Raw genomic sequence first — 23541 nt, 5'->3', positions numbered from 1 at the left:
ATCAAATTTCATATATTTTCTAAACTTTCATAAAATTATCTTTACAAATAAATCTTGTGTTTAGTCTTATAATTAAAACTATGTTGAAAGATAATTTAAATATCATATTAATGATCTCAACTTATTTGTATTTTTAATTTTCTTTACTATATTTAAAAATAAAATAATTTTAGTCTTGATCTTATACTCATTAAAAATAATTTGATCTACTTTAGAATTAAATTTATAATATACAATATAATATGTCCTTTGACTTTTGATGAATTTCAAAGTTTGTGGTATATCTTTGACTTATAAAGTCATTTTAAAAAAAAAAAAGGGTAATTAAAATAATTTGGCTTTTAAAAAAGTTAATAAAAACATTAGTTTTTTATAAATACATTTTTTTGTTTATTTAGAATATTACCAAAATAAAAATAATAATTAATTGTTAAAGTTTTAAAACAAAACTTATTCCAATTCTTATTTCCATTGTTGCAACCAAACATAGAATATGCATCTTTCAACTCCTCTTCCAGGTCAACCAAATAGGTCGAAATGATATTCTAGAACTTATTTTAAGAATGCACGAATACCAGAAGAGAGCTTATTCTAGCATAGATGAATGTCATATTCGACAATTCTTGTAGCCAAACGGGTCGTAAGGGAAAACCTACACCATCCTATACCATGGTCTTATGCTTAGGTTGTTTAACATTCACCTCACCTTATCACTCCTAGAGTTATGTTTGTCCAAGGAGATCCTTCTTCCTTGATTCTCCCTCTAGGAAATATTGTTGATTTCCCTAGTAAGAAAAAGGGTTAAAAAAAGGCCTAAGATTCCACATCCTTCACCCCAAAATTCTCCTTTATAAGACTCCCCCTTAGAGGCTATAAAGAACAAAAAAGACCCCTTTGGCCATATATATCCAATGCTTCTAAAAAGACTAAAACTAAACCACAAATTCATCTTGTTGATTCTGATGTGGAAACTAGACAAACCTCCAATTGGTTAACAAGGACAACTGCCAAACCCAGGATTAAGGAAAATTTTTTGAGAGATGTAGAGGAAAAAGATTCAAGTGATTCAAAAAGCAGCGACAAGAATGTGTTAGATAAGGATACCACCCAAAGTAATAGCAATTCCACCCATGTCTCAAGTACAAGTGTCAAAATAGAAACCCCTAACCTTACTAAGTTGATGGGGATTTTCTTTAACCTTTTCAACTTGTATTAATGGGTTGATTCTAGTTATTCTTGTCTTGTTTACACTCAGCTCCTGGGCTTTATTTTTGATATTATGTGGTGGAGGCAAATTATATGCTGTCAAAAAAATGTTAATGGATTTTGTTACCCTTTTGCTGTCAATGTGCTTATAGAGGTCAACGATCTCTTTGTTGCTAGATAAGGGTCACCCACCTTGTTTTTAGTTGCTTTAATATCAAAGACATACCTTAAGTTTTTGTCCAATTTGTGCCATGTTAATGATGCAAATTAGAAAAAAAATTGGATAGAGTTTGTTGGAAAAGTATTACAAAACTTTATCAAAATATTTATTTTAAAAAGCCAAGTTGAACTATAACCGATCTCCCCACAACAATGACATTGATCTATTCACAAAAAAATCCTAGATTTAAACATATTAGAGTTTTAGAACCAATAGATTTTTTTAGCTTGAGAAATTATTTTTGTAGTTTTTTAAAGAAGATATCAGTTGCAATAATTTTTTAATTTTCAAGCATGATTTGGTGGATGTCTCAATCACTTGAAAGCTAATTGTTTAATATGCGAGACAAGTTTTTCCAAATAAAAGCTGGTACAAAATACTTTCAATTAAATATAAGTACTAAGTTTTTATTTGTGCATAACTTGATGTATACGTTGAATGATGTTAGAAACCTCATTTGAGACCGTTTGTGCACAACTTGATATATACATTGAATGATGTTAGTAATCTCATTCAAGACCTCACTTCACAATAGAAAGTGACTACTATGATGTGTACAATAGTACTCACTATTTCAAATCATTGAACATAAAACAACTTTTTTAATTCTATATACTCATTGATTAAACTAACACAAAATTGAATTATAATAAGAAGTAAAAAGTTTAAAAGACTAAAACAAATCTAAAAATAATTTTCACTATATTATAATGTAGTTGTCAATTATTATTATTATTATTTTTATTTTAATGTTGATTTCGAGCTTGAAGATACTCAAATAGGCCCTACCTATATGAAGTTGCCATAGAAGAAAATAAAATCAAAATAAAGAGACAATGGGAGAACCTTAGTGACCAAGTTAAGAATAAAGCAGTTCAAATTTGTTTTATGGTCTTAGAGCATTGTCAAAAGGCTGAAACATACCAGTCAATACTTTTCCACAATATTTTCCTTTGCTCTGGTCACAATAAGCCATCTTTCAGGCGATGCTTCTTGTCCACAACTGATTATAGTTCACACTAGGTTTCATTTATTTCAGATAGGAAAATTTGATCTCCACTTTTTCCATTGTTACCATCATTTTTGCCTCGCCATTTCCTGTTATGACTGTTCATATTTCATACTTCCGAAGAATTTATGTGAGATTTGCTAGAGACCCTCAATTTGTTTTCTGAAAGACAAATATATTGTCGTGGGTGCTGTTTATCCTCTTTTATATGGCTTACCATACAATGCTTTTAGCTCTGATATTCATGTCAAGCTTCATCAAAGCTACAGGTACTACCTTTTGCATGTAGTGATATATTCATTTAAAATTCACAAATGTCTGCCATGCCTCTTACTTCAAGGTTCTATTTGTTTATTTCTGAGTAGGCTAAAACTGTGAGAAGTATTATGCTATTCCACAAAACCGTGTTGTGTGTATATGAATGAGTTGAGATTCTCCTTTTTTTGGCAGCATCTTCTCAGTACTGGAAGATGGGTACACGGTGGATACTGTTCTTGATGGCCATAAGCTGGATATGCATCAATATACAATCCTGCTTCATACAATGGGAGAACCTTAGTGACCAAGTTAAGAATAAAGCAGTTCAAATTTGTTTTATGGTCTTAGAGCATTGTCAAAAGGCTGAAACATACCAGTCAATACTTTTCCACAATATTTTCCTTTGCTCTGGTCACAATAAGCCATCTTTCAGGCGATGCTTCTTGTCCACAACTGATTATAGTTCACACTAGGTTTCATTTATTTCAGATAGGAAAATTTGATCTCCACTTTTTCCATTGTTACCATCATTTTTGCCTCGCCATTTCATGTTATGACTGTTCATATTTCATACTTCCGAAGAATTTATGTGAGATTTGCTAGAGACCCTCAATTTGTTTTCTGAAAGACAAATATATTGTCGTGGGTGCTGTTTATCCTCTTTTATATGGCTTACCATACAATGCTTTTAGCTCTGATATTCATGTCAAGCTTCATCAAAGCTACAGGTACTACCTTTTGCATGTAGTGATATATTCATTTAAAATTCACAAATGTCTGCCATGCCTCTTACTTCAAGGTTCTATTTGTTTATTTCTGAGTAGGCTAAAACTGTGAGAAGTATTATGCTATTGCACAAAACCGTGTTGTGTGTATATGAATGAGTTGAGATTCTCCTTTTTTTGGCAGAATCTTCTCAGTACTGGAAGATGGGTACATGGTGGATACTGTTCTTGATGGCCATAAGCTGGATATGCATCAATATACAATCCTGCCAAGGGAGGATGATATCATTTTGTTAGACTCTTTAAACAGCAGTTTCTTGAGAATTCGTTTGCCTCTCTTGCCAGGTGAAAAAATGAGTCCTCAGTTTTTCTAGTGTTTATGGAGCAGAGACTCTCCAATGTACAAGATTTACTGTTATAACGTAGTGATCCCTCTCTTACTTCATATTTTAATGCACTGTAAATTTCTTTGGGTAAATCTTGGACGAGATCATATGTTGCCTTTGAAGCAGTTGGGAAAGCTTCGCGTACATCCTTATGCTATAAATCTTGGTTCCCTACAAGCTGCCCACGTATTAGATGCCCTCCTCTTTTTGCTCACCTTTTAGGTTTTTGCCCCGGTTTCAGCATTCCTCTGATCTTTAGAGTCTAGACATTTGGAAAAGGCGCTTGATTTAATTCTCTTTGGTTATTAATCTTATCAGAGTCACGCTTTAGTGGAATAACCAATGTTTCCTTAAGATCCCTTGAAAGATTCTCAATTTTTATTAGAAGAATAAAGTTGAGATGCGGGTTTTACACCTACTACCAGAAATAATTTGCTTTGCAAATGTCCTGATGTTTGCATTTTCCCTGCAAACCCTCGAAAGACTCATGTAAGACGACAAATAGTCTTTTTGGAATTCAACCTTATACCAAATAAAACTTACATCCTCTGTAATATCTCACCACCCATAATTTTCCCGCGAATGAGAAAGGTACAGTAATCTATTGAGGATGGTGGTTATGGAAATAGGATTCCCGAATCCTAAGCAGACCTGATAGTAGTCACTCCCGCACTTCCACATTTTAGACACAACACTGTTTACTGCAAGTTGAGCCATAACAAAGGAAGTAAATTTTGCAATTTTTTGTGGAGGCAATTGCTGGGCTTATACGTATGAACACCAAATATCCACATCAAATATCACAAAAAGGCATCCAAAAGTTTCTTGTCCGAACATTAATGGTGTGCACCTATTATCCTGCAGAATTGATAATGGCACGAGTTATCATTAATTTTGGGTACAAACCGAACTTTGCTGATTAATTCAACACATTTCAGTTATTTACAAAGTAAATTACGAGTGCCCTTTACAACCTCAGTGATCAACAGAGCATAGTGTTGGGACTCAAGAATCCGCAAGGATTTTGAGTACCATATTTGAACAACTTTGATAAAGTAACCCCATAAATGCTTTTCTTGCATATATATGCGGATGTTGTTTTGAGTCCGATCACGTGTTTCAGGTATTCATTCTATTTAGCACGTACAAACATCTCAGGTCGTTGGTTTTAAGTTTCGAGTCATTTGGTGAGATGTGTTTTTGTGCGCTTGTCATATCTGCATTTTTGTCTTAGTGTCAAACAATGTTCGGAGGGTTAGTTTGCATTTGAATATCTGTACCTGGTTGAGTGCCATAACTTGCCACTTTCGGAATGGTTAATATGCATATCAGAGAACTTATGTTTCAGTTTTCGAGTCATTTCAATAAGTTTTGATAATGTTTTTTCAAAGTTGGTTGTCCACTGTATGTCATGCTGATGCACCTAGCACATTGATCCGGGAAGCCCTATTTGACAGTGAATATTTTGTGACCCATGGAATATTTTGAAGAAATAATCATACCACTGTATTGTAATCATAAATGACATTAGCCATGTGCAATTTGAAGCCCAAATGAACCCATAGGATAAGTTTTACCAGCCAATTTTATTAGCAAAACCTTAAAACTGCTCAGCTGTCATTTGTGACAGTTATCCAGTAGCCCTATTTGACTCAGTTGACCCTATTGAGAAAGTTTCTTTTCCAGTGCATATTAAAGGTCAAACACATGTTATGTTTCAAATTTGAGCTTATGACGAATCCGTTTGACTAGTTTTCAAACATGATTCCATTTGCAATTTTTAAAGTCTTATTGATGATCAGATCTGCAGAACAATTAGGAGGCTTGTTTGTGAGGTTATTACTCTGAAACCGTGATTGATGAGCCTAAACCAATCATACCACTGTGTTTTAAGTTGAAAATGCTCCTATTGTGCCAGTTTGTAGATTTTCATGAATCCTTTTGCACACTTTTCTAGGTGCATTCTAGATGCAAAATTCACTGATTTGTCAGCATATCTAGTTTTGCAAATTTTGGAAGCAAATTTTGCACGCTTGCCAAATGCGTCCTGTTAGTTGTCATGAGCCCAAACTGTAGATTCATATTCTCCATGTAGGGAAGAACAAGCGCCCAAAGTTTCAATTCCCCAATTGACCATTTGACCAGTTTTTGAAGTCAAAAACATATGCAATTTCTTGTTCTTGACAAGTTGTTTGCAGGGTGTATTTCAGAGAGGTAACTTCAGAGGTTAATATATTTTGATCAGAATGCCGTTATGAGGGGAGATTTTGTATGAACATGTTTGCCAAGTGTTGGACTTCAATTATTTGGTTTTGTCAGTTTTTGAGGGCAGTCAATGTGGCGGTTTGTTCTAAATATAAACCATTAAAGATTAGTGAAATTAATAAGTTTCAATGATTGAGAGCAAAGTAACAAGAATCGGAATCGGATCGGAATCGGCAAGGCCGAATCGAATCGTGAATCGGCAATGAATCGGCAATGAATCGGCGATGAATCGGCAAATTTGAAAAAACCCTTTAAATTTAAAGATTTTAACAATTTAAAACTTATTTCATGCACCCTTTATTGAATATAACTTAAACACACTATAACATCATCAAATAGAAGTTAAAACTTAACATACATAAACATGGAACATAAAATCCATCACATATGTAACTATGTTATCTAAAATGTAAATTGTAGGCTAGTTGAAGTAAATAGAAATCAAATGATCACAATGATTTAAATCATAGAATGTATGTAAGATGATCCATAAGACATCAAATCATAAATGTATGTAAGAATCTAAGATGAAGATCCATGAAAGTTTGAAACATATGTCTATCAATGATTCAGTATCAATATCTGTAAACAAAATATAAAAACAAGGCTCCAGCTCAAGCCTCAGACTCATAGTCATCATCATCATCCTCAACATCATCCTGAAGCTCGGCTGCAGCCTCAACCTCAGCCTCTGAGTATCCAGTCTGCCTAGTAGCAAGGCGTCTAATGTAGGTCCTAGAGGACTGCCGAGCCATATCTCCCGCATGTAAGATGGGCTCATGAACGTCGCTAGGGCCTGTGCCTGTGCGTGCACGTGTGCGTCTACCAATGCCTGAAGAACGTGCTCTAGCTGCCTCAGCCTCTATATCCACCTGGTCAACCCACACACGGTCTTCCTCAGTGAAGACTGGATCCACAACCTCTGTGAGCCACTCTGATTCTGGATCAATCTCCTCTAGAATGATCGGAGAGGAGTTAGTGCCCAAAATTTGTCTGATCCTAAGACGGAGGTTGTAATGAACAAAGACAATATCATTCAACTTCTGCACTGTCAACCTGTTTCTCCTCTTCGAATGGATGTGCTCGAACATGGACCAACTGCGCTCACATCCAGAAGCGCTGCTTAGCTGACTCAGAATACGAATGGCAATTTTTTGAAGTTTTGGGGTTGTGGCCCCAAACATTTGCCACCATCTATCTGCAATAAGGGAAAAATTGAAAATAGAAACAATTAGTCTCATTTACAAATTACAAGTTAACTCTAAAATTACATAATCAACTTTAAGATTAGAATCTCGATTCATGAACATTGAATATATTATTTAATTTTTACCTGGCTGTAGTGTTGTCTGAGCATTTATGGCCATCCTGCTAGAGAAAAGTGGCCCCTCTTTATTGTTGAACTGGTCTAGCTCAACAATCGCAGCAGCGCTATCTTCATCGCTACTCAACCTCTGAATCACTGTGTATAAGCCAGTGAGAACCTCCGCATCCACCTTGAACTCAGGACGGAAACGATATGCTGGATTCAGAAAGTAAGCTGCTGCATGGATGGGTCGATGGAGCTGATTCTGCCATCTCCTATCGATGATGTCCCAAATAGGGCCATACCTCTCCTGCACTCCTGCATATTGGGCTCTGATGGCCTCCTTGACCCTATCCATGCCCTCATAAATGTAGCCCATAGAGGGCTTCTCCCCATCAGCAGTTCGTAGCAAAGCTACAAGGGGCTCAGTGACCTACATATAAAGTAAAACAAAAAACTTGAGTCAAAACTTAAATATAAAATAATATAACTTAAAGTAAAAGTAAAATACTAAATGTTAAATTGCAATAAATTTACCTGTAGGATTTCTCTAGCGGGTTTCCAAAAACCATCCTCATCAAATATGCAATCTGCCACATCTATCCCTATAGTGGTCGTAGCATAGGAAGAGGAAATCCACTCCTGCCCAACAAACATGCTCCTCAATTCATCCCTTGATGTCAACAAGGACTGCAAGGTGATGAAATTCGAGGCAAACCTCGTGATACCTGGGCGAGCTAACTCTTTGCCTTCTGTGTACTTCCTCATTGTGCTAAGGACAAATGAATGATTATAAATGAATTTGCATATGTTTTTTGCCCTTTCCACACATGACTTGACAAACTCAAGTTTGCCAATTTCCTCCAACATGAGGTCAATGCAATGTGCGCACAAGGGGACCAAAATATGGTGGGGTGCCTCTCCATCAAAAGTTTACCTACAACAATTTTAAGTCAATTAGAAATTCAAATTTCAAAATTCAAATAAATTTATTTTCAAAACTTGAAAAGTTAAAAGTTTACCTGCAGCAACATAACTTGCTGCATTATCCGTCACCACCTGGATCACATTTTGTTCTCCCACCTCTGCTATGACTTCCTCAATAGCCTCACATAAGTATGTGGCATTTTTTACATGTGCGGAAGCATCAATGGATTTGATGAACATGGTATATCCTACAAGTAACAAAACAACGAATTAGAATATTAAAATTAAATGGATCATCAACAAATTAGCATTCAACAAATCAAAATTTACAATTATGTATGTAGGAAAGTAGAATGATCAATTACCTCCACAGGATACAAGAAAATTGAGGAGTGTTCTATTCCTCCTATCTGTCCAACCATCAGTCATGATGGTGCAACCCTTTGCAATCCACTCCTTTCGGTTCTCCTCGAGCTCAGCCCTCATGTCCTCTACCATCTCATCCAAGAGGTATCCGCTCAACTTAGCCTCAGTTGGGGCTTTAAACCCCGGACCACAAATAGCAGCCGCGTCTATCATGTTCTGCCAATAAGGAGCCCTGTCACAAATAAAAATTTAGATGTCAAAGACTCAAATTATAAAACAAGTAAATATAATTAAAGTTTTACTTTTACTTTTAATTTTAACTTTAAAGAAAACAACGAAAAAAGAATCAATTACCTGGCTGCAATAAATGGAATGTTGCAAAAGTACCAAAATTTGCATATCTCCTTTCTGGCAGCATCATGAATTTCCTTGTTCAAACCCATGCCCTCAAGCGTGGGTTGGGAACCAGGAGTAGTGCGGGGCACAAAGTAACTATCCATTCTGTTTTTCCGCACTCTAGGCTGCAATAGGTTGGTGTGGGACTCTGTCTCAGTATGTGACCGACTAGCACTAGCACGAGCAGAAGAACTAGGATAAAAAGGAGGCCTAGAAGAACCCTCTCCAACACAACCTACAGATGCAGAAGCTGATGCAGATGCAGATGTGGATGCGGCTGCACATGCGGATGCGGGAACATGGGAGCCAATACCCCTAAACCCTTCAAGTTGCATTTTCCTATTGGCTTTGTCTTTTTCAATTTTTTCTAATGCCATTAAGCAAGTACGTTTTGCCTCAGGAGTTTGGTGAGTGCAAATTGTAACATCGTGTCCAGGTATAGCAGCAATGTGGTATTTCAATCTATAAATACCCCCAGAAGTTATTTTTTCTTTACAAAAAATACATTTTGTTTGATATTTGGTTCTTCCAGGAAACTCTTCGTTATATTTCCAACATTCATCTTTTCTACCCATTGCGAATTTGCAAAAAATGAAAGCAAAGGCTGCTGCAATAAAAATTTATATGTAAAATATCAAAGTTTGAAGCTAATAAAAGCTACAAAACAACAAACCCTAGTTTGCAACTTAGTAAAAATAAAGAACATTCAAGATCTAAACTACAAATCTTGAAAACTATAAAAATTTAACAAAAAATGCATAATACACTAACATGCAAAAAAAAAAAGAGCACTTACCTCTTGCAAATGAGTTGAGGAGTGTTGAGATTGGCTCTCTAATGCTCCCAATGCAATTGATGGCCTTCCCAAATGGATTGCTGATCTCTTTTGTGCTCTTTCTTCTTGCCGGTTAGAAACCTATGGCTTTTCTTTTCTCTTCTTCTCTCTCACTTTTCCTCTCTTCTACTCATGTTAAATAAATAGAAGGCCCTTTAGGGTTATAACAAAGAGAAATGGTCAAAAACAAAGTAAAAAAACCAAGCAATTTTAAATTTTTTTACAACTCTATACTTTATTGGCCGTGGGCGATTCCTGTCGATTTTTCCAGGCGATTCATGCGATTTTTTCCCTGAATCGCCTGAATCGGCGATTCAGGCGATTCACTTGAAGAAATCGGCAATGGCGATTTCCGACTCCAAAAAAATCGCCATAGCTGAATCTAATCGCCGAATCGCCGATTCAGGCGATTTTATGGCGATTCTCGTTACTCTGATTGAGAGTGATACAATGGTTGATCACATTCGTGTGAGTTGCCCGGATGATTTTCTAAAAAGCCAATTGTTTCAAATTGAATTTTTTATTTAGTGTAATGTCCCCTTTTTGGCAGGCACCAGCTACTTATTTTATTTTAGCCTTTATTTTCCCCGGAGGCTAAAAAGGAAGAAATAAAGGGGAAAAGATATATTAAATTAATTACTTATAAGGTTACTAAATAATGAAATATTAAAAAGTAACTTTATATTTAATTGATTTAATATTAAAGTGACTAACATAATAAAATAACAAAAATTACTTAAAAGAATAAAGTGCTGGATTCCTCTAGAAGCTTCTTGGAGTTGCTTGTGAAATTTTTATAAGGAGCCTTTGGTGGGTTATTTTACACATCTTGAGTTGCATATTCATCTATTGTGCTGAGAGCCTTAGTGCTTGCATACTTGCCTGAGGGTTTGAAGACTCTAAGGTGCCAATTTCGGTTGTGAGATATAAACCCTAGTTGGGAGTGGAGGAATTGGTATTCAGCCAATTCATTTGTGATTAATTGGGAGATAATATTCAGTGATTTTTGTTCAGCCCGTGCATCTAATTTTTGACATCAGTTGGCGAGGAGAAAGGTTTTGGTTTTCGCAGCGGATCCGAAAAAGCAAAGTGAAAAAGCAGTCCGAAAAAGCAGATCCGAAAAAGCAGTCCGAAAAAGCAGATCCGAATAAATAGATCCGAAAAAGCAATCCGAAAAAGCAAAGCGAAAAAGCAGAGCCGAAAAAGCAGTCCGAAAAAGTAGACCTGAAAAAGTAGTCCGAAAAAGCAAATCCGAAAAAAGCAAAGCCAAAAAACATGTCATCTCAGCTACTTATTCCAAGTTCTTTTGGTATTTACATTTGGCAATTGTAGATGGATACATTTGACAAGTAATATATGTCTTTTTGTTACCAAAGTATTCAGTCATTGTAAACATTGAAATATTGAAGGGAAATCAACTTAATTCAGCTGTTCAGTTTGTATGCCAAATGTTTGTAAAAACGTCTCATTTCGTAGTCATTCATAGGATGCATGCCAAGTGTTTGTGAAAATACCTCTTGGCTGTAGGTGTGCATTTTACATCAGAATTTCATGTACTTGCATTTGGAAAATAATAAAAAGAAGTTGCATATCACTTTGATTTCCAATTAGTTATTTTGCAATCATTTGTATTCATCAATATCATTGGCATTCAAAAATCATAGCAAAACAACAAACATTAGCAAACTGAGGCTGCAAGGGAAGTGTTTGACAAAATTCCTAAGGTAGGAAAATAGGGATAGAACTTCAAAAATTGTCAAGGCACTTTACAGTGGTATCAGAGCTAAAGTTCCTGCCATCTTGTATGGGTTATGAGTGAAGAGTTTCCAAATGTTCCATTCATAAATCCTTTGGATAAATTCTATAACAAGGCAAGAAAGGGCTTAAGTACTTTAGAACTCATGGAAGAAAGCAGTACCCAGCTGTGAGGCCTCGCCCCGACCCATCGTGGCATAGTGATACATTACCCTTATTTTGTTAGTCACGACTCGAGATGTCGAGACATTATCCGATGCTTGGCATATATTTTATTATTTCATGTTGTGTGATGTTATTTCCAGATATATTTGATGATTGTCATTTAATGTTCATGTATATGTATGTTGAGGAAATCAGTAGATGTAGGATTGAGATGTGATTTAAGATATTTCAAATGGTTAAGAATTATAAAGGATGAAGAAACTTTATTGATGTATGTTTTAAATTATGAAAAATTTTGATACATATACGTTTATATACATGTGATTTTACGGGACTACTGATGGGTGCAATGAGTGTGCAGATATTTAGCCGAGGAACCCTACAGAGGAACAAAACTGATCTCCATGTGCTAAAATTTGGAAACCCTATTGTTCGTAATTGTGTTCTTTCAGTGTCGCTTGACACTCGTAAAATGTTTATGTACTTAATTTGCTAGTTAGAGTCGTTAGATGGACCTATTTTATTTCTAGATTTTTACTTGACTCTAACCTCTTCCCTAAGGCTTTAAAACATGCTTTTTTTCTAACCTATGGGTGTGGGTATGGGTTAGGGGTCTTTTCCAACCCCTAAGCCCCTAGCTTTGACTTTTGAGGGCACTCAAAAAGTCCCTTTTTGCCTTTGTGCGAAAATTGCAAGTGGTTGTCATGAGTTGTCTTTCCCCACCTCCTTTTAGGGTTTAACCATGGTGTAGGTTGTGTTAGGAGTTTCTAGAGTGGCTAAGTGGGTGGAGATAGTTATTGCTCTTTTTGGGGTGGTTGAGTTGGAGGCTTATTAGAGGCCTTCCTTTGTTTAGTGGTTGGGTTACCCAATCTCTATTTTTTTTTAGAGAGGATTTCTTGAAGCTTGAAGGAAGGAGGGATACTCTACTCAAATTGGTTCACTGCCATTACCTCTTTGTGAAGGTAGGAAACTCCCATTTTCCCTTATTCAGTTTTTATGATTGGTTTCATGTTCTTGTTACCTTGTTATTGTTTTACTGTTGTATGGTTGTGGGTATGTTGGGAAGTTTTGTAAACCTTGTTATTTTGGTTGTTTTCCTTTCTTGTTTATGTTTGGAATTTTGAGTTTCCTTGCATGGGTGTTTTGGTATTACTCACCCTAGGAGAGGGCAGAAGTGACCAATTTTGGGAGAGGTCTGTTTATTTGGACTCCAACCTGTGTAGAGTCTCTTCTCAGGATGAGAAGAGGGATAAAGGGTAGGGTGTTATGGGCCCCTACCCGTCAGCACAAGCCTGGTATGAGTATGGCAAGTTTAAATGGAAGAACGGAAGTTCTTGGTTATTGGCCCCGATTGGGCATCTGAATTGGTGTTGTGCTTGACTTCTCCAGTTGGAAGAATCCACCTCTCCCTAGTCTTGATTCACTGTGAATCTTATTGTGTAAACCCTGTATGATTATGCATGCTTGATGTTCTTTTGGTTCTGCTTGGTTGTCACCCGATCAGTTATTGGTTTCCTCCATGGTTCTTGAAAAGAGATTCAGAAACACATTACATATTCCTTGATTGATCATGAAGAAAATTTGATAAAATTATTGAAAATTGGGATTGAGATCCTATTGTAAATTGTATTTTTTTAAAACCTTATTATATATGGCAACGAAGCCGGGTTTTCTTCCTGATTCTTTCCCGGCTGAGCCTTGAATCAGGGTGATAATAAAATAAGTGATTGAGTAAATTTACTTCTCTTAAAATTTTCGTATCCTATGTTGTCATATGAATGTGTATCAAAGATAAGATGCAACAATGGTGTTCAATTTTACATGATTCAAATTGTGATGTATGGTGATGCCTCTATTCATATGGACGGTAGAGAGAGAGATATTACTAATCCATGTAAATGTATGATGTCTTTATCAAGTGTGAAATGATTTAGTTCATGGTTGATTGTGTTGAAAATAATTTTGCAAGAACATGTAGGAAGAATTATGTCAAGATATCCAAGCTACAATTGAAAACATGATAGAGAAATAACTTTGTGTATTTTGATACTCCTTTCAAAAGGAATGGAGCATTATCATTTTGATCTCTCTTATTGTCTCAAATGCCTTATGACTAGTTTAGTCATTATGTTGATCCATCAGTTTTATTAGATAGTTAAATGAAAACGTAGATGGTTATTTCATGTAATGTGGTTTCATTGAAATGCATGGCCATTTGAGAATTTATGGAAATAACGAATTAGAAATTCACAAGAAAATGCATACACCTATTGTGGTAATATAATTGCAAAAGAAAAATATACATTGAGTTTCAAGAGAGAGTAGACAAATTTTCAAATAATCCACCTACAGGATGCTGGAGTTTGTATGAGAGAATGTGATAATCTTTGGTTTGCAACAGAGAATATTCTAAGAATCTATTAGTGTTTAAAATTAGTAATAAAACAATATATATATAAATGATATCTAATACATTGCATAAGTTATTAAGCCTTTATAACTTTAATATTCTGAATATCTTTTCTTCACCTATAAAACTTTATGTTTTTATTGCCCTCCTTGGCCTTGCACGTCAGTTTAAGCTTGCCTTAAAGAGGTCTTTTTGTGTCTGTCTCATGTCATAGTGGATGGAATGGGTGGGTGACGTCACCCTGCCACCTTGTCCCATCCCCATCCTCCTCCATTCCTAGTGGCCAGTTGTGGGAAAGGTGGCATTAATGTTGTGAAGGGAAAATTTGAATGACCACCTTCATTTCCTTAACCCTTCCTTGCCACCTCTGTTCACGTGCCCCTCTTGGGCTACGTTTTCACTACCTCGGGCTGCGTGGCAAGTGGAGTGGAGAGAGTGTTATGTCATGATATGACATTTCATTTGGACGTTGGTTTAAGTGTGGGGTCGAGTTTGTTGTTAGTAAGTTTTTTTTTTTGCTTGCTTGTCTTAATCCTTAGTCCTTAGTTTCCCCTGCGTACCTCCTCTTGGATGTGCAGGTTTGGGATTGCGTGGGGCCTAGGGAGAGGAGTAGGGAGGGGTCACATCCACTTGACTTGTGGTCAAGTGGATGTTAGAGGCTAGGGTGTAGGTTAGGTCTTAGGACAGGAGGGTTAGTGGTTAGATGCTAGTCAATAGGTAGGCTTAGTTAGTAGGGTATGATTTAATTGTTCTTTTTTTTATTTTAGTTAGAATTTAGAATATAATTTAGTGTTAGATTAGCTAGTTAGTATTTAGTTAATTTAGTTATTTTATAAATGTAATTAGTTAATTAGTTTAAATCTTTAAGTTATTTTAGCATGATTAGTTTAGTTAGTTTTTTTTTTATATATTGTTTTTAAATTTTAAATTGTTAGTTTTAAAATGATTTTCAAATTTGTTAAAGTGTACTTAGTTTAATTTAGTAAAGTTTTAAGTTAGTATTACGTTGAAACTTATATAATCCTTTAATTATTAAGTTAGTTGATAACTATGTTGTTTAATTGTGTGTTGGTTTTAGGTTATCTGTCGTAATATAGTTAGTATAAATTTTAAACATTTAAGGTTTTAACAAACTCATCTTGAAACTATCATCTGTTTCATTACGTTAGCATATGTTAAAACCTATAGGAAATGTTGGATTGTTTCCTTTATCTTTTAGTCAAAAGTTAAGAGTAACTTACACTGTTAAGATCTTTTGATATGTTTAATTCTTAAATGGCATAACGTAAGACTGATATCAATCTAGTAACAAAAGTCTCAAAGTCTTATCAATGTAATCGTTCTCATGTTTATAACCTTAAGACGTAAAGTAAAGAACCTGTACTAGAACTATTATCAATCATTTCAAACCTAGGGCATGATAAATGATTAATTCAAAAAAAAAAAAAATTGTGTGTTTTTGCCTTCATGTTTTTGGGCATGACACCAGCAAATGCTTAATGCTCTCTTGCAAGAGGGCAACAAGAGTTGAGAGATGAAATGGCAAGAGGAAGAGAAGAACTGTCACTTATCCTTGGACAGCTGGTAGATAACAGAAACAATGGAGATGATAGGAACCATAACAGGACTAATGGGCAGAATGGACACAATGGGGGTCAAGAAAACAATGACACAGCTCAAAGTAGTGCTAGAACAGCAAGTAGAACTACTCCTAGGCCTCTTATGCCTACATTTTTGAGAGAACAGGGTGCTGCAAATCACGACTAGCAAGTAAGAGAAGAGGGATATGGTGATTATTTGAGGGAGTACAACTCTCTAGGTGATGATTTCAAGGCTGCCATGTCACTAGTAGACTTTTGTGGTCTTAAATTAAGAAATAGACCAAGAAACAATCAACGGAGAGTGCAAAATCAAGACTTGCAGCGTAAGGTGGGAAAACTAACCTTACCATCATTTGATGGAAGTAACCAAGGTACAGCTAGAGCTTGGGTTCAGAAGCTCGACACATATTTGTAGCTCAATCTTATGTTGGAAACAGAGGCTATCCAGTACGCCACACTCCATTTGGGAGGTGAAGCACATGAATGGTGGTACCATGGACTTGTCACCTTGGGGCATGCCAACATTGCTTCATATTTGGAATTCACCTAGAAGCTCATTGATAGGTTTGATTGTAAGGATCCTGAACTCCACTTTAGGGAGTTAGCACAACTCAGGCAAACTAATTCAGTGGATGCTTACATCACAGAGTTCTAACGGTTGGCAGTTATAGTGACAGATATTTCAGAACAGCGGTTGGTTATGCTCTTCATTGAGGGATTGATAGAGCCTCTTCGTGGTTGGGTTAAGGCCTTCAAACCAGATTCTCTCCAAGATGCTATCATGAAGACTAGAGATATGGAATATTCTACATCTAGCATTAGGGCTCCTAGTAAGCCTTTCACATCCCATAAGGATAAGGGGAAGAAGCCATTTTAGAAAAAAAGTAATAAAGAGAACTTTGATGAAGCCTATAGATAGGAGTGTCGGCTTAAGGGGATTTGCTATCATTGCAAGGAGAAATGGTCTAGTGGATACCGTTGCTTAGGGAAAGGCAAGGCTCACTTAATTGAGATGATATCAGATGATGAGAGCAGTTCTGAGGAAGAGGAACCTCAAAGGGAAGACAATAACAATTAAGATGGGGAAAATCATGATGAGGTCATTGCTTCTATCTCCAGTGCTCCTAAGTTCAACTCTTTCAAAGTTTGTGGGGTCCTACGAGGTCATCAGATAACAGTATTGATTGATAGTGGAGCTACTCATAACTTGATTGATGCATCATTGGTGAACAAGCAACAAATTCCTCTAGAGGATTTTGAGGGATTTAGTGTGATGGTGGCTGATGGGCGTAAGATAGCTTGTACTTAGTGGATTCCACAGTTGTCTATTATGATGGGCAACCACATAGTTATAGATAATTTCTATGTGGTTGACTTGGGTGATATCCATGCCATACTTGGGGTCCAATGGTTGCAGTCATTAGGGAAGTACTCACAGAACTTCCAAACCATGGAACTCAAGTTCAGAGATGTTGATGGGCGTAGAGTGGTGCTTAGAGGTATGGCATTTAAAGCACCTAAGATTGTTTCAGCTAGACATATGGAGAGTATTTTCAGGCATGATGACATAGTTTGGGCAGCAGAGTGTGTGATCACTCCTAAGGAATCTACAGATTTAGGACAACCAGTCCACATTGACATCAAGGAGCTATTGGGCAAACATGACAAGGTTTTTGGTGAGATACCCCTAGGGAGGCCACCGGACAGAGGCTTCAAGCATACTATTGAGTTGGAAGAAGGGGCCAAGCCAGTGATTACTACCCCTTATCGCCATCCTAAGAAATTTAGGGATGAGATCGAGAAAACAATCAAGGAATTGCTTGATATGGGACACATTCGTCTTAGCTCCAGCCCTTTCGCTTCTTCAGTGGTCCTGGTGAAGAAGAAAGATGGGACCATGAGAATGTGTATAGATTACTGAGCCCTCAATAAGAAAACAATCAAGAACAGGTACCCGATACCCAGAATCGATGAGTTATTGGATGAGTTACATGGGGCAGTATATTTTTCAAAGATTGATCTTCGATCGGGTTACCATCAGATTAGAGTGAGGGAACAAGATGTGCACAAGACTGCTTTTCGATGCCACTATGGGCACTATGAGTTCTTGGTGACGCCATTTGGATTAACTAACACACCTGCCACATTCCAGTCTTGTATGAATCATATCTTCAACAAACGGTTGCGAAAGTTCCGCTTGGTATTCTTTGATGATTTTCTCATACACAGTAAAACTTGGGAAGAACACTTGCAGCAGCTTGATGAGATCCTTACCATCATGGAGGAGTAGTCCTTGTACGCTAAGGCTTCGAAATGTGAGTTCGGCCTTAGAGAGATTCTTTATTTGGGACACATGATCAGTGCAGAGTGTGTCCAAGTGCACCAAGAGAAAATACAGGCTATTCTAGATTGGTCCACACCACGGTCACTTACAGAGCTACGGGGCTTCTTCAGACTGTGCAATTACTACAGGCGTTTTGTTAAGGGGTTCTCATAGTTGGGGGCACCTTTGACAGATTTGACTAAGAAGGGTGCATTTTGTTGGACAGCAGAGGCGCAACGAGCTTTTGATAAGCTCAAGGAGGTGATGAGCAATTGTCCAGTGTTGGCACTTCCTGATTTCACGCAGCCTTTCATTCTAGAGTGTGATGCTTCAGGGGAAGGTATTGGTGCAGTATTGATGCAGAATCGACACCCTATCGCTTTTGAGAGCCGTAAGTTGAGGGGAGCTGAGAGACTATACTCCATCTATGATAAGGAGATGCTTGCCATTATGCATGCCTTGGCGAAGTTCAGACAGTATCTAGTTGGGGAAAATTTGTGGTGAGGACAGATCGTAACAGTCTCAGATACTTCTTAGAGCAGAAGGACTTGAATGAGAGATTGCAGAAGTGGGTTAGCAGGATACAGGCATATGATTTCGACATAGAGTATGTTAAGGGGAAGAAGAACATTGTTGTAGATGCCCTCTCCAGGAGGCCTTCAGCTTGCTCACTCTCTGAGATTTCGGCAGATTGGAAATCCATCTTATTGGTGGAGTACTCCAAGAATACATTTGCTTGTGAGTTAGGATGGATTGATTCGGGATGACAGGTACAGGATAGTTGATGATATGATTTACAACAAGGATAGGATCTACCTGGTACCGGAATCAAAATTGAAGGAGAAAATATTACAATCTTGCCATGATACACCCCTAGCAGGCCATCAGGGCTACTTCAAAACTTATAGACAGATTAGAGAGAGGTTTTCATGGAAAGGCCTCAAGGATGATGTGTTGAAGCATGTGAAGGAGTGCGTGACTTGCCAGCAGAATAAGTCTGAGCATACACATCCAGCTGGGTTACTTCAACCTTTGCCCATTCTTGAGCGGAAGTGGGAGAGCATTTTGATGGACTTCATCATAGGCCTACCCAAGGTACAGGGGAGAGACAACATCTTTGTTGCGGTAGACCGGCTCACAAAATACGCACATTTCTTTGCTATTCCGACAGAGTATAGGGCTTCACAAGTGGCTGAGCTATTTTTTAGGGAGATCTTTAGATTGCATGGGCTACCTAAGAACATAGTCAGCGACAGGGATAGCAGGTTTATGAGTGCTTTTTGGCAGGAGCTATTTAGACTGACAGGTACTAAGTTGACACCCAGTACCAGTTATCACCCTCAAATTGATGGGCAAATAGAAATTGTTAAGAAGTGGGTTGAGGGGTACTTGTGTAATTATGTGGCAAGACAACAACGGGCTTGGATCAGGTGGTTGCATTTAGGAGAGTATTGTTACAATACCACACACCATATGTCCATTGGAATGAGTCCTTTCAGAGCCTTGTACGGGTATGATGCACCTTCATTCGTGGAGATGGCTTTTGGTGAGAGTAGGGCACCTAAAGCAAAAGATTGGATTCAGGAAAGCCAAGATATATTGAAAGCACTCAAGGATAATCTGGCAATGGAACAGAATCAGCAAAAGACTTATGTAGATAAACACAGGGTTGAGTGCAGCTTTGAGATTGGTGATATGGTATATCTACGATTGCAGCCCTATAGACAGTCGTCTCTTAAAAAGAGTGGAGCTAAGAGACTAAGACCAAGGTTCTACGGTCCATACAGGGTTACCAAGAGGATTGGGGAGGTAGCATATGAGCTAGAGCTGCTTGTGAGCAACAATATTCATAATGTATTTCATGTTTCATGCCTCAAGAAGGCATTAGGTTAGTAGTTTATCTCTTCCACGGATCTTCCACTACTTGATGAGGAGGGACATTTGGTCTTGGTGCCTGAAGAGATCATTGATGTCAGAGAAAGGAAATTGCGGAACAGAGTGATGAAGGAGTACTTGGTGAGATGGAAGGATCTGCCTGCAGAGGACGGCATATGGGAGAATGAGCAGATTTTACAGCACCCAAGTTTCCAATTGCTTGAGGACAAGCAATTTCGGGAAGGGAGGACTCTAATGTCCCCTTTTTGACAGGCACCAGCTACTTATTTTATTTTAGCCTTTATTTTCCCCGGAGGCTAAAAAGGAAGAAATAAGGGGGAAAAGATATATTAAATTAATTACTTATAAGGTTACTAAACAATGAAATATTAAAAAGTAACTTTATATTTAATTGATTTAATATTAAAGTGACTAACATAATAAAATATCAAAATGTCACTTAAAAGAATAAAGTATTAGATTCCTCTAGAAGCTTCTTGGAGTTGCTTGTGAAATCTTTATAAGGAGCCTTTGGGGGGTCATTTTACACATCTTGAGTTGCATATTCATCTATTGTGCTGAGAGCCTTAGTGCTTGCATACTTGTCTGAGGGTTTGAAGACTCTAAGGTGCCAATTTCGGTTGTGAGATATCAACCCTAGGTGGGAGTGGAGGAATTGGTATTCAGCCAATTCATTTGTGATTAATTGGGAGATAATATGCAGTGATTTTTGTTCAGCCCGTGCATCTAATTTTTGACATCAGTTGGCAAGGAGAAAGGTTTCAGTTTTCATAGCGGATCTGAAAAAGCAGAGCCGAAAAAGCAGATCCGAAAAAGCAGTTCAAACAAGTAGAGTCGAAAAAGCAGTCCGAAAAAGTAGTCCGAAAAAGTAGATCCGAAAAAGCAGTCCAAAAAAGCAAATCCGAAAAAAGCAAAGCCAAAAAGCATGTCATCTCAGCTACTTATTCCAGGTTCTTTTGGTATTTACATTTGGCAATTGTAGATGGATACATTTGACAAGTAATATATGTCTTTTTGTTACCAAAGTATTCAGTCATTGTAAACATTGAAGTATTGAAGGGAAATCAACTTAATTCAGCTGTTTAGTTTGTATGCCAAATGTCTGTAAAAACGTCTCATTGCATAGTCATTCATAAGATGCATGCCAAGTGTTTGTGAAAATACTTCTTGGCTGTAGGTGTGCATTTTACATCAGAATTTCATGTACTTGCATTTGGAAAATAATAAAAAGAAGTTGCATATCACTTTGATTTTTTAATTAGTTATTTTGCAATCATTTGTATTCATCAGTATCATTGGCATTCAAAAATCATAGCAAAACAACAAACATCAGCAAACTGAGGCTGCAAGGGAAGTGTTTGACAAAATTCCTAAGGCAGAAAAATAGGGATAGAACTTCAAAAATTGTCAAGGCACTTTACATTTAGCTGGGCCACTTTGTGACCTAGCCTGGCTTTGCAGTCTTTAGACCTGTTGTGACCTTTTCACGCCATCACTCCATTGCAAATGGGGACTCCTGCCTTCTTTTTTTTGCTTGTGGTAGTTAGGCTTGGTAAATTTTGGCATTACATTGTGCAATTGAAAGCTTTAAAATAGAAGGGTAACACAAATGTCAAATTTTCAAGTTGGGATTTTGAAGTGGGGACGTTAAAATGGAAGCTTGTTGAACCATGTTATAATCACCTAGAGCAAAAGACACCTTTGGACTTGGATACAACAAGCACTCTTCGTCGACTGAAGAAGGAGAATCATCCAAAATTGGAGAACAAAGGAATGCAAAATAGAAAGGCAAACCTATATGTCATCACTGTGGGAAAATTGGTCACACAGCCAACATTTGCAGAAGCAAAAATGGTATGTAGACTCCTAAACCTAAACCAAGTGGTAATTATTCTAATTGCGAGAAAGCGGGACATCAAGCACATGAATATAAATTAAAGAACAATGACTTAACCAGAAAGGTATCTAAATTCCAAGGTCATTGCTACAATTTTCAAAAGTGTGGACATAGAACTCATGAGTGCAGATTCAAGAAAAAGTTAAACTGGTTATCTAGAAAACAAACTCATACATCAAGGAAAGACAATTCCTACAATTGGGATTACAATACATGGTAAAGTTGTCACTATTGTGGAGATTATGGGCACATTCTAGAGAATTGCATCAAAACTCATTTAAGAGGAAATTACAAGAAATTACTAAATGGAGAGATAGTATGTTTCAATAGTCTCAAAGTTGGACACATCAGTAGAAATTGCAAAACCAGAATGCTAGCACCAACACCAAGTAATGGAAGTGACAAACTTGAAGGAAAGAAAACATGGATAGAAATAGTGAGAGTTGGAAGCAGTGAAGCAGGCAAAGCTAAGATCACCCAATTTGACGGATCAAGTGATCACACCACATCTCACTAAAGAAAGAAGGTATGTAGGAATTGTATATTCAATGTTATATTTTAAACCAGTTCCTAGCATAGAAGTGATAAAGGTTCATATCTGCATAAGTAAAGATGCATTAAGAATTGTTAGAAATAGAAAATCATAGAGTACCAAGCATTAGTGGTACAATCTATATTGATCGAGCTTTGCAGTATAGACTGAGTGATCAAGGAAGATAACATATTGACCGAATGAATTAGTTATGGTTGAGTGAGTAACCTTGACCGAGCTGAAGTGGAGACCGAGCTCGCTATCATACACCAACCAAGTACAAAGACATCTATTGCAGACCTAAAATGAAGGTTTGAAGGTATTTATCGAATTTGGACATTCATTTTCATTCACCAAGCGATCAAAGAGCTTACGAGAAGATTTCAAGGCGATGGAAGTGACTTTAGCGATTAGAGCAAAAGAATCACAGCAGTTTATCAGCGAATTTGTGAAACAAAGTAAGTATTACTCTTAGTGCCAAGTTAAATATTCAGTGAAGATATTTGCAAAAGATTTTTGTTTCAAACCCTAGTTCAAAATGGCCTCTGGAAGTGAAATGATGGACAACAGTGCACAAATCATAAGAAATGATCAAAGTCCACCTAACTTAAGAAATTCAGTGAACCTTGAAACAATGTTGATGATATTGGAGCTTTGTCATCAATTCCGTCCAGAGTCTTGATTGCTCAAGATTTAAGTTCGTGTTATTTATGCAAAGTTGGAGAAATCAAAGATTTTGAGATTAGAGCAACTTATGATAAGCTATGTGTTGATGAAATCCTGAAGGATGAATACAGGCTCATTGTCAAGAAAGGGCTTACCCATGCTCTAGGATTTCCAAAGGTTTTTAAAGTTGAATGGATAAAGATTGTGCTCAGCCATATTCATGACATGAAAATATGGTTAGAAGGTGGGCCAATCAAAATAAACAAGGCTATCATTCGTAGGGTAACTTGGTACCCTACCTTGGATAGGCCAAAGAGTATTAGAAGCAGAAGGAAGAATGAAATTGAAAATCTGACCAAGGCAAAATGGAATGGTCGTAGTATCTCAATTGATGGAA

General features: G+C 37.0%; 2 protein-coding genes across 15 annotated transcripts in view; one reads left to right on the top strand and one right to left on the bottom strand.

Annotated features, from left to right (window-relative positions):
- The first annotated feature begins 2251 nt into the window (after positions 1-2251).
- Positions 2252-23541, top strand: part of LOC149559189 (uncharacterized) — a 75763-nt gene continuing 54473 nt past the window's right edge. For 4 of the 14 annotated variants that reach the window (XM_089833110.1, XM_089833103.1, XM_089833102.1 and 1 more), the window contains exons 1-3: positions 2253-2704; positions 2906-3421; positions 3623-3763. In XM_089833110.1, coding sequence (XP_089689236.1) covers positions 3361-3421; positions 3623-3763 — 202 coding nt within the window. In that variant the 5' untranslated portion in view covers positions 2253-2704; positions 2906-3360. Of the gene's footprint in view, positions 2705-2885; positions 3422-3602; positions 3764-23541 lie in introns of all 14 variants that reach the window. The other 10 variants (XM_089833107.1, XM_089833106.1, XM_089833104.1 and 7 more) reach the window with 7 other exon arrangements.
- Positions 6495-7769, bottom strand: LOC149559190 (uncharacterized). The gene is made up of 2 exons (XM_089833115.1): positions 7403-7769; positions 6495-7267 (listed from the first exon to the last, which is right to left on the bottom strand). Exons 1-2 carry the CDS (start codon positions 7752-7754, stop codon positions 6684-6686), a joined length of 936 nt encoding a protein of 311 aa, XP_089689241.1. The 5' UTR covers positions 7755-7769; the 3' UTR covers positions 6495-6683.

This window comes from Cupressus sempervirens, chromosome 5 (genome assembly GCF_028749045.1).
Source record: "Cupressus sempervirens isolate cs-2001-9-10 chromosome 5, ASM2874904v1, whole genome shotgun sequence".
Taxonomy (NCBI): domain Eukaryota; kingdom Viridiplantae; phylum Streptophyta; class Pinopsida; order Cupressales; family Cupressaceae; genus Cupressus; species Cupressus sempervirens.
This window is presented reverse-complemented; position numbering and strand designations above follow the sequence as displayed.

Excerpts from the sequence above, each read along its gene's own strand:
- LOC149559190 (XM_089833115.1), bottom strand. The coding sequence starts at position 7,754 with ATGGGCTACATTTATGAGGGCATGGATAGGGTCAAGGAGGCCATCAGA. Across the intron at positions 7,268-7,402 it reads TCAGACAACACTACAGCCAG|ATAGATGGTGGCAAATGTTT; the intron begins GTAAAAATTAAA and ends CCCTTATTGCAG.